Source organism: Tamandua tetradactyla, chromosome X (assembly GCF_023851605.1).
Source record: "Tamandua tetradactyla isolate mTamTet1 chromosome X, mTamTet1.pri, whole genome shotgun sequence".
Lineage (NCBI taxonomy): Eukaryota > Metazoa > Chordata > Mammalia > Pilosa > Myrmecophagidae > Tamandua > Tamandua tetradactyla.
The window spans coordinates 1,892,640-1,905,235 of NC_135353.1; the positions used below are offsets into that span (position 1 = coordinate 1,892,640).

The following is a 12,596-nucleotide window of genomic DNA, read 5'->3' on the forward strand; positions in this document are numbered from 1 at the left end:
CAGGAAGGGCTCAAGTTTAAAAACATGTTTTTCTGGGGTACACAGCTCCAAACCATCACATCAGGTCTGTGCCATTTTCCCCCAAGACCTTCCGTGTGTCTGTCATACATTTTATTCTTCTGTCAAAGTCTATTGTATCCTGGGATTCTGCTAACCTCCTCTATGATTTTTAAAATTTACATATATTAAGTTTTACCCTTTGTGCTGTAAAATTCATTGGGTTTTGACAAATACATATCATATATTCAGTTACAGCATCATGCATAGTGTCTTTGCTTCACTTATTCAACCTTCGCTTCTAAAAAAGTCTTTTCTTCACTTATTCAAGCCTTCCTCTCTTCTCCCCTCAACCCCTTGTAATCACTGATCTTTTTATTATCTCTCTAGTTCTACCTTTCCCAGAATATCATATAACTGGAACCATGTAGACTTTCAGACTGATTTTAGTAGTTTAAGTCTTCTTCCTTGCCCTACCCCCATCATCTACCTAAAGGTTTGCCAATTTTATTGATCTTTTCAAAGAACTATTTTTTCCTAGTCTTCGTTTCCTTTATTTCTGTCCATTTTTTATTCTTTCTTTCCTTCTGCTGGATTTGGGTTTAGTTTGCACTTCTTTTTCTATTTTCTTAAAGCTGAAGGTTATGTTATTGATTTCAGATGTTTCTTTTTAAATATTGACATTTACAGCTCTAAATTTCCCTCTAGGCACTGCTTTCACTACATTCCATATATTTTGGTGTTGTGTTTTGTTTTCCTTCATCTCAAAGTAATTTTTAGTTTCCCTTGTGATTTCTTCTCTGGCTGATTGGTTATTTAGGAGTGTATTGCTTAATTTTCATATATTTTCAAATTTCCTTCTGTTACTGATTTTTAATTTCATTCCATTTCAGTCGGAGAACATACTCTGTATGGTTTCTAAATCCTTGAAAATCCTTTTAAATATATCAGGGCTTGTTTTATGGCCTAACATGTCTATCCTGGAGAAAGTTCCATGTGCTCTTGAGAAGAATCTGTCACCTGAGTACTCGCTTCAAAGTGGTATTAGTCAGCAAGCTAAGCCAAGTTTGGTAAAACTAGTTGCTTTTGTTTTACTGTAAATTCATTTTTTTTAGGTTTTAGCTGCACCACTGAAATGTGCTGCCTGCAGTTTAGCCATTTCACTAGAGGTCTAGCGAGTCTTTCAAACTTGCAAATCCTAGGACTGTGTATTTCAGTGAGCCCAAACACCTCCCTGTCACCATGCTCACCTGAATTAATCCTCTCATTTACCTGGCCTATCATCACGTGGCCCCAATTTCCTCATCATATTTACCCGAACTTCTCCATTGTTTTTGCTTTTTTTTAAAATTTTTTTCCTCCATTGTTTCTACATGTGGTAGGGGGTGAATGAGTTGTTTTCTCTCAATCCTGTCTTGAAAACTGAGTCCTCTTATTGAACGGTACCTATGTGGAAGGAGGCGGAGAGAAGTTGAGAGGTGAGTGGATGCAGGTTCTATTCTAGGGCAGGTGTTTCGACTGCGTCATTGTGCAGATTTGGGCCCAGCTTATTCTCTGTTTTCAGGGGCTGTGCGGGGCTGTGCAGGAAGTTGGGCAGCAGCCCTGGCCTCGACCCAGCAGCACCTTCCCACCTGTTATGACATTAAAAAGTGTCTAGCGGGCAGAGGGTTGCCCCCAAATGAGAACCACTGTTCTAAATTAGACACACCCAAGTAACCGGCAATGATTTAAAGAGAAAAGCTATGATCAGGTTGTCTCTGGAAAGCTTCTTAACTTGAAGCATTACCTCGAGGAAAGTAGGGAGGGAGGGAGGAAGAAGAAGTCCCCAGATCCAGTATCTGGGAAAAAAGGCCAATGTAAACTCAGTAATTCAGATACTAATGGGCAGCCTCTACACAGGCCATAGGACTCACTGGCAGTGGCTGTCACCTCCACATCTTTGCGCCAGGAGAATGTTAAAGGCATGCTTTAGTCCTCTTATGAGGTGAGAATGGATCTTTTCTCCTCTGTAAAATGATGATACTTTTACAAACGGCACCAACACGATAGGGAATATGGATGGCCAGGAAAACAGTGTCATTGTTATCATTAGGCGATCAATGCTAGGATTTTGTACTTATCAAGCATTTTTAGAGGTATTTCTTTAATCACTAGACACAGAACGTCTGAGGGGCTTCATTAAACCCATAACCTGTTTGAGTGTCTCCTAGATACCTGCATCATGCCAGGAATTAGCGTTATGTGTAATTCTCTACTGTGCAAGCAAAATGTATCTGAGGATCTATACAACTGCAAAGAAAGAAAAATGATAGAGATGAACACATTTATTCAGACAGATAATTACTCATTTTCTGGTACTGTTTATCGACCTGCACATTTGCAGCAAACACGACTACCTTTATATGTGATAGTCTCTGCACTCTGGGCACACTGGGGGCCCAGCAACAGCTGGCATGTACTCAGAGAAGCAGTGGCAGTTAGCCCAGCAGTGGTATGGAGCTGGGGGAGGAGGAAACATAGACATGGAGGCAGCAGGCCCACAAGTCATGACAGGCACGGGCATCCAGGGACTGCAGAACGGCAGCAGGCTGGCCAAAGGAAGTGGCATGGTTTGCATGTCAGGGTACCTGGGAGAAAGGGCAGGAAGGCCCACCACAGGCCTATAAGAATTCATCTGTGCGGAAGGCATGGCACAATAGACAAAGGGGGCCTCGGCAGGTGCAGCAGCATCAGCATCATGTGGAATAACTGGAGCCTGGCTATACTCAGTTGACAGGTTTGCTGTAGCCTCATGGCGCACCACGGTGGGCTCCAGTTCTTCCCTTGGAGTTGCTGGGGGAGCAGAGCCATCACTTCTGATCTGAGTCATCCTCTCATCAAGTTCTCGGTTCTCCAGTATCTCTTGTTGATTCTCATTCAGAGATGTGGGATCTTCTAGTTGCTCTATGGCTATAGGTGCAGGAGATTTCAGGGATTCTGGCTTGCTCTCCATCTGGTAGGAACCCTTGTCCAAAGCTTGTTTTAATGCAGTTTTAACACCCACTCTTCTTTTCATCCTCGTAAGAAGGTGAGGGGAGTCTCTTTTAAAGTAGGGACTGCAGTAGAACTCTACCTAAGATTTAGAATTTAAAAAGAAATAAACTTGAAGTCACAAAAGAATTAACAGCAACCTAACAGCAACCTACGGCCCTGTGTGATATAACTTGAATGGTCCTGGGCTTTCTGATAAAGGTCATAGTCCTAAATGGAAGCTGCTAACTAGTTTTTAAATCCTCAAGATTCACCAACTTATGAATAGCATTTTGCTCTTGGAAAATGACTAAAAATAGCAAATTTAGCAAGTATATGAGTCAATTGGAAAGGAACTTTGAAATTGTGGGTTGGTAGTGAAGACACACTCATAGCTTCATAGCTAAATGCCAGCTGGCTACAGAACTAGCCCCTTGCTGGGAGTCATCAGTTCTCCAACACTGGGGGCCGCTGTGCAGTCCACATGCATGGTCACTCTCCTTCAGACAGTCTTTGTAAAGTGCTTTGGGGATAGCACTTCCCAGCTACACACTAATGGCACCCTGATACTTTAACAGCAAAGGTGCTGCAGACACATCTAAGTTATAATTTAAAGAGTGATGGGGGTCATGGGTGCACAAACTCTAGTTGAGATTTGAGCCCAAACAGCATGAAATGAAAATACAGTGATTTATCAGCTATCATCCTGGAAGCACTCACAGAGGGCTTGGCACCAGTCTAGGCACTGCCCCATATGAATGCATCGTCTCTATCACCACCATCTAGAGGGGAAAGCAGGCACAGGAGCACTTACACCCGATTCCCAAGAGGCAGTCCTGGGATTTCAACTCAGCCTGACCCCACAGCCCAGCATCTTAGCCCCTCTGTGAGGTTTGTTGCTCATTACCTTGCTCACGATGCAGACTGGTCTTTCTTCTGTGAAAAAGTTAGTAAGGCAGACAGATCTATGTGTGTCCTGACGCATTTTGCTGAAGCCATAGAGATTGAGCTGGCGGATGAAACTCTTCATACAATCTGTTTCAAATATTTTGTTAGAACCAACCCTTTCCAAAATCTCTTTTTCAAACAGCTTCTCATTGATCCCTATGCAAGTCCCACCACGGTCCCACCAGATTGATGCAAATCGATTGCTATTAACAATTTTCCAGAGTTTTTTTGGAAAGGGGAGGGAGAAAAGATGACAGTCTCTCACTAATAGTACATCATAGCTAAGGCGTGGCCTTTTGAACAAAGGCCCTTCAGTCAAAGCTTGAAAAGTAGTTTCTTCAAGCAGAAAACTGAGGTTGGGGTCCTCAGCTGATGATGGGTCGTTGCAGGCAGATGAAGGAGCTACTGAGTAAGTGTAGTTCTCCGAGCCTGTTGGGCGAGCCCGTATTTCAGAAAGGAAAGGGGCCATTCCAAAGCTGTTTCCCCAGCCTTTTGGATTACCTTCCACATTTCTGGCCATACTAAGCAATGGCTTGTCCTTCGTTCATGAAAACATGAGAATGCAGCGTCTCCAGCAGCACCCTTTGATAATGCAGCTTCGGGGCATCACAAAGGGGTTCAGGTTGCTGGGAGTGATGTCACAATACATCTAGCAAGTGATCTAATAAAAGGACAAGTCAGACAAGTGACCTGTCAGCATGTGATATATTCTTGTCCACACATATCCATTTTAATGCAAAACCTGACATTAGTATGTGTTTAAGACAATATGGCAAACCACAGGTGCGAACCATTAACTGCCTTCTGGTTCCCAGAGCTCCTGGGGCCAGACAGAATCAGACTGAAGTAACTGACTCAAGAAGTTCAGAGGTCCTTCCCTGAATCCATTGGTCTTCATAGTGCTGAACACAACTAATGAGCAAAGTCTAGGACCAGTGTCCACAGTTAAGGTTGGAACCACACCATTCCTATCACACCATCATAGCCCTCCACAGGGACCCTCTACTATGCCTAGGCCGTTGGTCACGAGAAAGCAAATCACAGCTTGCCACTGGGACCAATGGGCTCACTAACTGACCTTCCACTGCTTAGCAGCCAGATGGCATGTGCCCCTACCAAAAAGAGACACCATACATACCCTGCATCTTTGTGGACACTCTATGACAGGGCCTTTGGCCACTGGCCTTCACACACATCTTACTTTTCTTGACAACGTCACCATAATGACACATCTTGGTTCTGCCTTCGTGTTTGATCTCTCCTAGAGGTCTTTAGCACTGTGGTACCAGGAGAGCAATCAAACGGTGTCCATCCAAAGCAGCATCTGTGTCATATTCTCTTCATATACAGGGTCAGCTCTCCATGGACTCCCCTGACCTGATTCTGGTCTCAGTGCTAAATGATCTTACAGAGATGTCTGTGAACCAGAAATGCCTCTACACCTGAGGTATTATTCACAGAGTCCCAGACACTGGCACAGTGGGTAAGAGAGAGGGCTCTGCCCTCAGGCTGCTAAGGTTGGTACCAGCTCTGCCATTTCCTAGCTGCATGATCTTGGGCACATTAACCTCTCTGAGGTTCGGTTTACTCAGGGGAATAACAGTAGTAGCACCACAATGTAGCTACTGTTGTTGCCTTAAAAGGTGTTCTGTTTAACAGCCTATAGGAAATCTAATGAGCTTTAAAATTGATCCATCTGTGGCCCTTAGCTATTACAGGAAATCATTCAATCAATAATAGCAGGTGGTGGATTTTCTTGTTTATTGCTACAAACCATGAACTGAAACTCCATCTAAGTGAGGTTCCCATTAAACGGGAGAGACAGCTAGGGTGAGTAAGACAGAAATCACGAACAGAGTATCCTGTTGAAATACAAGCAATTTTCAGCTGTGGCCATGACCTGACAACACACTGGGACCAATAAACAGCAGCTATCACTTTCCATGTGGGTTGGAACACTGCACACCCTGGTAAGGTGGATGAGCTGTAACAATCGTGGCACAGCATCACCTAGCCAACAGCAGACTCTGAGGCCATCCCTATTCCCCCCCCCCCCATACCATTCATATTATACCTTGAAGAGGACTATAAAGGGTTTTAACCAGGCTTCCCAAGCTTCAGCTGCCCATGGTAGCTGGATTCCCCTTGATGCTGGCTGATTAATTCAAGTCTCCCAGACCATATATAAAACGAGCTACACACAGTGCACATAAAAAGTGAGGAACCAGTTTATTGATTAGCTAACGGGAGCAAAAATAGTGAATTTAGCTTACCTTTTTACACAATCAGCAGGAAAGGCTATTCCACTCTCTTCCCTCTTTTTACTCCCACACAGAACAGGTTTGCTGGAGACCAGTGTGAGGGGTGCAGTTATTTACACGATTTAGACACTAGCAGTTGCCTACTTGGTAAATCCTATACTCTTCTCCCGGGTGAGAATATCAACACTCCTTTTCACCCTCCTTTTAAAAAAGTACTTATCTGTGTTCAGGCAGAATGCTATTACACTTGTAGGATCTGGTTTCTCCCCTCTGTTCCTTGGCTATACCACAAGTGCTTGGAGAAACCAAACTCATATTTAAAAGAAAGGAATCTATTCTAAAGCTTTCTTGTTGCCGGCAGACAAAAAGCTTCAGATTTTAACATAAACATAATTCTGTTGGCCATTGCTGGTCTTGGCAATGTTCTCCAGTATTCCAGTTTCAAGCAGTGCTTTACAGTTTTTTTGGCAAGCCAAAATTCCCAGAATCTTAGAAAACCACAAACCGTTTCTTGCTGATTGTGGCTGCTCTGACCTACTACATATGTGGAGAAATTCAAGGGGTAAGTGGCACCCCATGAGCCATCGGATTCTATTTCGGCAACATAACAAGTACATCTCCAGTACAAGCTTGTAAAAAAATACTTTAACAGAATATACTGTACAGAACTAGGATTTAACACCGTATATTACAACGCTAAAATATTTGTATAAATACTATACAGGCATGGAGTCACTCCATTAGAAAGGGCTCACCAATGAGGCTATTAAAACTGCTGTCAGCATGCCCAAAGAGAAGCTACTTCCACAGGAGGAACTCTAAAAATAAAGACTGTCATGTGTAGAAACAAGTGGTGCGATAGACATATTTACAGTTCCTACTGACTACGCCACAACAGGAGAAATCCGAGCTACACATTGAGGCCAGCACGGTTTAAAAATACATTTTTTAAACAATACTTTTGATCGGAATTTTAGCACTTTAAAAAACAGCAATGTAGATGTACCTTCTGTGGGCCTAATCAGCCATTCCCCGATGGGCCTGGGCCAGCTCCTCAGGCGCCCAGCTGGAAATCAGTTTCGCCCTCTCCCACACTCTCCCTGGCATACGCCGACTCTGACACACACCCGACACCACACCCCTGTACTCCAGTCACCTCCTGCCTCTGGGTCACATAGTGATGAGTCACTGTGAGGCAATGAATGCAAACCAGGCATGAGATGACAGTCCCTGGAGACCCAGCTCCAGTTCCAGTTTTGGGTGGAGGGGTGAACAAAGAGGCAGAGGAGGGTAGAGAAGAAAGTGTCCGATTCCATTCACATTCTGTCCTAGGAAATGGAGTTTAATCTGGCATTTCGATATTTAATTTGGGAGGTGGGAGGACGTACTTTCCAGGGCTCTGTGTAATAACTACCCTGGTCTTCTTTCGAAACATAGGGGCAATTTTAGGAGGTTCTGGAACTGGAGTTTCTTCAGTTTCTTCGTTATCTTCATGATGGAGATCATATGAAATGTTTCCGTATTCTCTTAAAAACGGGAAAATCTCAAGCAGAAACTGACAGAAGTCTTTGCGAATACCAAACCACCCTGAAAAATAAGAATTTGCTTTCTCAAAAACTAGATTCAAAACTGTATGTCATGTAAATTTTCTTTTTGAACAAGAAGTTTTACTTGTATAATGTAATGCTTTATCCCAATGTCTTTGAAATGAAAACTGAGCAAGGTCTGACTACCCCAGCCCAGAGCCCCTGAATCAGAAACTGTGGGGTAGGAGCAGGGAGTTCTGATGGGCACTCAAACTTGAAAACCACTGCTTTAGCAACTCTCAAATACCTGTGGACACCTGAACTGTGTTGCCATCCTCCGATCTTTCCTGGCCCAAAGAAACTCATGTATAATAAAGAATGTCACCCAAGAACACGAATTCTGCCCCGCCCTGGGATTAGGCAAGAGGACAGGTCGTGTTGCTCCAGGCCAGGAGTCCTGAGTGCATAGGCCCCCTACAGCTGCTTCCTTTTACCCACAGGCTCATCAGTTGGCCTAATCGCAGCTCTCCTGGGGCACAACCAGCAGGGTAGCCTGGGTCCTTCCCCCTGCCACCCAGCTCTGCACTGTCTTCTAGAAGGGCATTGCTCTGGGGTGACATGCAAGGGAGCTCGAGCATAGTGAGGAAGGAACACTCATTAGAGATCATTTCCAAACCGTGTGCTACATCACAGAGGTGGAGAGGAAGCAAGCAAGCAAAGTAACACTGACAAGACTTGGTAACGTGAGAAGCAGTACTGGGGATGGGGCAGGAAAAACAGGAACTGAGGATGACTCCTGGGTTTTAGCTTAGGTGACGTGGATTTTTCATCTCTCCTCACAAACCCCTGGGAAGGAGTATCTAGATCCCCATTTTGTAGAGGAAGGAACAGAGGCTCGGAGATGCAATGCGCCTTTATCAGTCATACCTCAAATAGTAATGGGGCACTGCTAGAAAAGCCATGGTGTGGGCCAGTAGAAAGCAAGGCAGAAAGCACGTCTTTCCCTTTGGAAAATCTGTGACAGTCCTCAACCCTAACTTTCCTACGCAAACTCCTGAATTTGGGGCCCTCAGGCTCATCCTTTCATAGAGAACAGACATGCACACAGGTGTGCACACATCACACACACACAGTTAATGGGCCCCTGAAATGCTGTGTACATACAGTGGTTTCCTCCCTTCTGTCCAAATGTGGTTGCCATGAGAGTGATCAATGAAAGCCAAAGTGGGACAAATATTGGTATACAGGAGAAGGCGTTGTGGCCATCCAGCTTGTGAACCAGCAGAATCTAAAGAGAAAAAGTCAAGGTCATGTGTGTGCAACATCTGAAAATGGAGAGACAAATCTGAAGCATGAGCCTCATCAGAGAACCCCTCCTTTTTCTGGTCTGGTAAGAGGGAAAATAAACACTAGAGAAAACTACAGAAAGGCATCCACCGTTAGGGAAAGAAGAAGATGAGCTTCCACTCCCCCCATAGAACTAAGCAAAAGTCCATCCATTTGAAAAGTTCCCAGTGCCAGTATTTCTCATGGACACTCCTCCTGGGGTCTGCTGTAAGGATCCAACAGTGCCCATTTTATGAGTCCCCAGAGACCTCAATTACAGAAATGCACATTCGACTTTCTCTGTCTAATTTCACAGACGTTTTCTATAGCTGTTCTCTCCAAGAGGTGGCTCACTGCCTTCAGTACTCACGATGCTGGCAGAGGGAAGGATGTGCTTCAGGGCTAGGGGTTCCTCCCACAGAAGACTTACCTCAAAAGTAAGAAGAGGCACAACAATGGTCATCCAGCTGAGTGCCATTGTTATGTGTGTCCTTCGCTGCTCCGCAATCACATCCATGGAGCGCAGGAACAAGACAGACCACACAATGTAATAAAGGACGACCAAGCACAGGAAGGACATGAGAATCCACAGGGGGACGCACACAACCTGCGGGGAGGAGGAGAGAGGTCTCTTATAGCTTCCACCCCAGCATCTGATGGAAGCACAGTTGAAACCTTGCTGGGTCTCTCCAGTTAGGACAGTATGAGACCGAATAAGGACAGGACTGCTATGAATACAACACGGGAAAAAAATTACACGGTATGTTTACTCAAGGGCCTGCCACCCGGGAAATGCTCAGTCATCTAGTCACTCTTCAGGCGTGCACGCCTGGCACCTGGCCTCATGCCTGCAGCTTTACCAGGCACCCCCTCGGCCTCAGCATGCTGCTGGAATCACAGCTCCCTGTGGTAAACAGGGCACTGCTACCACCCTGTGGACACAGAGATCATCTCACCCTGACATGCTCTCTCTCTACTAGCAACATTTTTGTAGCCTGCTAGAGGTACCTTGGAAGTATCTGGTAACAGGTTCCCAGGTAACTTCAGCTGCCCAGGCTTCCACAGACCCCCTGCTAATTTGGCAGGAATGATGCTGGATGTGTAACGCTGCCCCTGTCCGTGCCACCAAGCCCAGGCAGATTCTGAGTACACTGCTGTAGTTCCAGAGACACCCTGTAAAGACCTTCTTTCATCCCCACACAAGCCTTCAGGATGAGCCCAGGGACCAGCACCTGGCCAGGCTCTGGTGTGTGACCTTTTCTCCCTTCTACACTGCCCCTTAGACTATTCTTGCAGTTATCCTTTTTACAAGTGATCTTATGGTAAAATGGACCTTTGCTTTTGGTTTCAGTGACTTTTAATATGTGTAGATTTGGGTAACCACCGCCACAGGCAGGAAACAAACCGTTCTGTCATGGCAGAAAATCCTCCAGGCTCATATTTTACACCCCCACCCCCATCCCTGACCCCTGGGCAACCACTCATCTGTTCTCTAGCACTATACTTTTGGCTTTTCAAGAGAATTATATAAATGGAATGATATAGCATGCAACCTTTTTGATACTGGCAGGTCTATGAGAAGACTGTGACTCTGATCTCATTGGAGTTCCATTCCTGAGTGGAATGTCAGTGACCTCACTTGCTCCTCCTGATCATTGTGGAAAACAGGATGACTCAGTCCACTTCATTTGCTGGGACCCGCACAAGATCAGGACTCAAAAAATCCCTCTCTTCACTTATAGGAAACATTCCTAACTCCTACATTTTTGCCAGACTGTACTTTACACTAAAAATTGGGTCTTACCTACATTTGTTATCTTTATGTTACCATAGAAACATTCTTGAACTTGATTATCATTCTCTTGATACAGCACCCAGAAGCTGCAGTATGAGGGCTCAGACAATACTTTTATTATGAATGTTCTATCAAAGACTCTGGGCAGAACTGATGAGCCCTATCTTTACTAATTAGGGAGGCTACTTAGGTATACCTCTTTTCTTCCCTGCCTTCAAATTAAGACTTTTTTTTTAAACTTTACTTTTTATTTTGCTTTGTAAAAGGCAAGTCATGTTCATTACAGAAAATTTCTTCCCTGCAAAAGTATGCATCAAGCAATAGAAAGAAAAAAAAAAAGCCACTGCATGATCCTATCTCCCAGAGGCGATGTAACTCTTCTGCCTTTGTTCTCAATCTTCTTTCCATGACACCCCCCACCCCCACCCCTGCCACTCAGTTTTCCCTATTATTAACACCTTCCATGAGTGTGGTACCTTTGTTTTAATTGATGAAACAATATTATAATTTTACCTTAGGGTTCAACATGTTGCACAGTCTTATTTTTTTAAAAGAAATTTTATTCTAGTAACATATGTACAAACTAAATTTTCCCCTTTTAACCACATCAAAATGTATAATTCAGTGCTGTTAATTACACTCAACCTGTTTGCCACCATCACCACTATCCATAACCAAAACTTTCCCATCACCCCAAATAGAAACTCTGTATCAGTTAAGCATTAACACTTGATTCCCTAACCCACTCCAGTCCCTGGTAACCTGTATTCTAGTTTCTAACTCTATGAATTTGTTTATTCTATTTCATATCACTGAAATCACATGATATTTGTCCTTCTGTGTTTGGCTTATTTCACTCAACATGTCTTCCACATTCATCCTTGTTGTCATATATATCAGAACTTCATTCGTTTTTACAGCTGAATAATATTCCATTGTATGTATACTCTACATTTTGTTTATCCACTCATCTGCTAAAGGATACTTGGGTTGCTTCCATCTTTATACAGTTTGGAATAAATGCTGCTATGAACACAGGGTACAAATATTTGATCAAGTCCATGCTTTCAGTTCTTTTCAGTATACACCTAGAAATGGGATTGCTGGGCCATAATAATTCTATACTTAACTTTCTGAGGCCCTGCCAGATTGTTTTCCACAGGGGCTGCACGACCAGCAATCAACGAGTGACCTTTTTTCTCTACTTTTCTCTTATACTTTTAATTACCTCTTCTTTTTTTAATAATATCCATTCATGTGGCTGTGAAATAACTCATTGTGCTTTTGATTTACATTTCCTTAATAGTAATATTGAGCATCTTTTCATATGCTTTTTGGCTATTTGTATATCTTGCTTGGAGAAATGTCTAGTCAGGTCTTTTACCCATTTTTAAAATGGGTTGTCTTTTCATTGTTGAGTTGTAAGATTTCTTTACATATTCTGGATATTAAACCTTTATTGTATACGTAGTTTCCAAACATTTTCTCCCATCCTATAGGTTTTATTTTACTTTCATGATGAAGTCCTCTGATGTACAAAAGTTTTTAATTTTGATAAAGTTCCACTTATCTATTTTTCCTTTTGTTGCTTATGTTGTTGGTATAAAACCTAAGAAACCATAGCCTAACACAAGGTCCTGAAGATGCTTCGTATGTTTTCTTCTAGTTTTATACTGTTGGTTCTTAGATTTTAGTCTTTAATTTTTCAGTTAATTTTTGTAGATGGTGAGAGAT

General features: G+C 43.4%; 1 protein-coding gene across 4 annotated transcripts in view; it reads right to left on the reverse strand.

Moving 5' to 3' along the window:
• Nucleotides 1–2,332: 2,332 nt before the first annotated feature.
• TMEM185A (transmembrane protein 185A) overlaps nucleotides 2,333–12,596 on the reverse strand; it is an 84,105-nt gene continuing 73,841 nt past the window's right edge. The window contains exons 5-9 of one of the 4 annotated variants that reach the window (XR_013169544.1): nucleotides 9,498–9,674; nucleotides 8,906–9,029; nucleotides 7,222–7,802; nucleotides 4,456–4,615; nucleotides 3,931–4,041 (exon numbers count right to left, since the gene is read on the reverse strand). Coding sequence is in view for 2 of the 4 variants with exons in the window: in XM_077146453.1 (XP_077002568.1) it covers nucleotides 2,396–3,109; nucleotides 3,914–4,474 (1,275 nt within the window). In the remaining 2 variants the exon portion in view is untranslated. Of the gene's footprint in view, nucleotides 3,110–3,913; nucleotides 4,616–6,164; nucleotides 7,803–8,905; nucleotides 9,030–9,497; nucleotides 9,675–12,596 lie in introns of those variants that run through there. The other 3 variants (XR_013169543.1, XM_077146453.1, XM_077146454.1) reach the window with 3 other exon arrangements.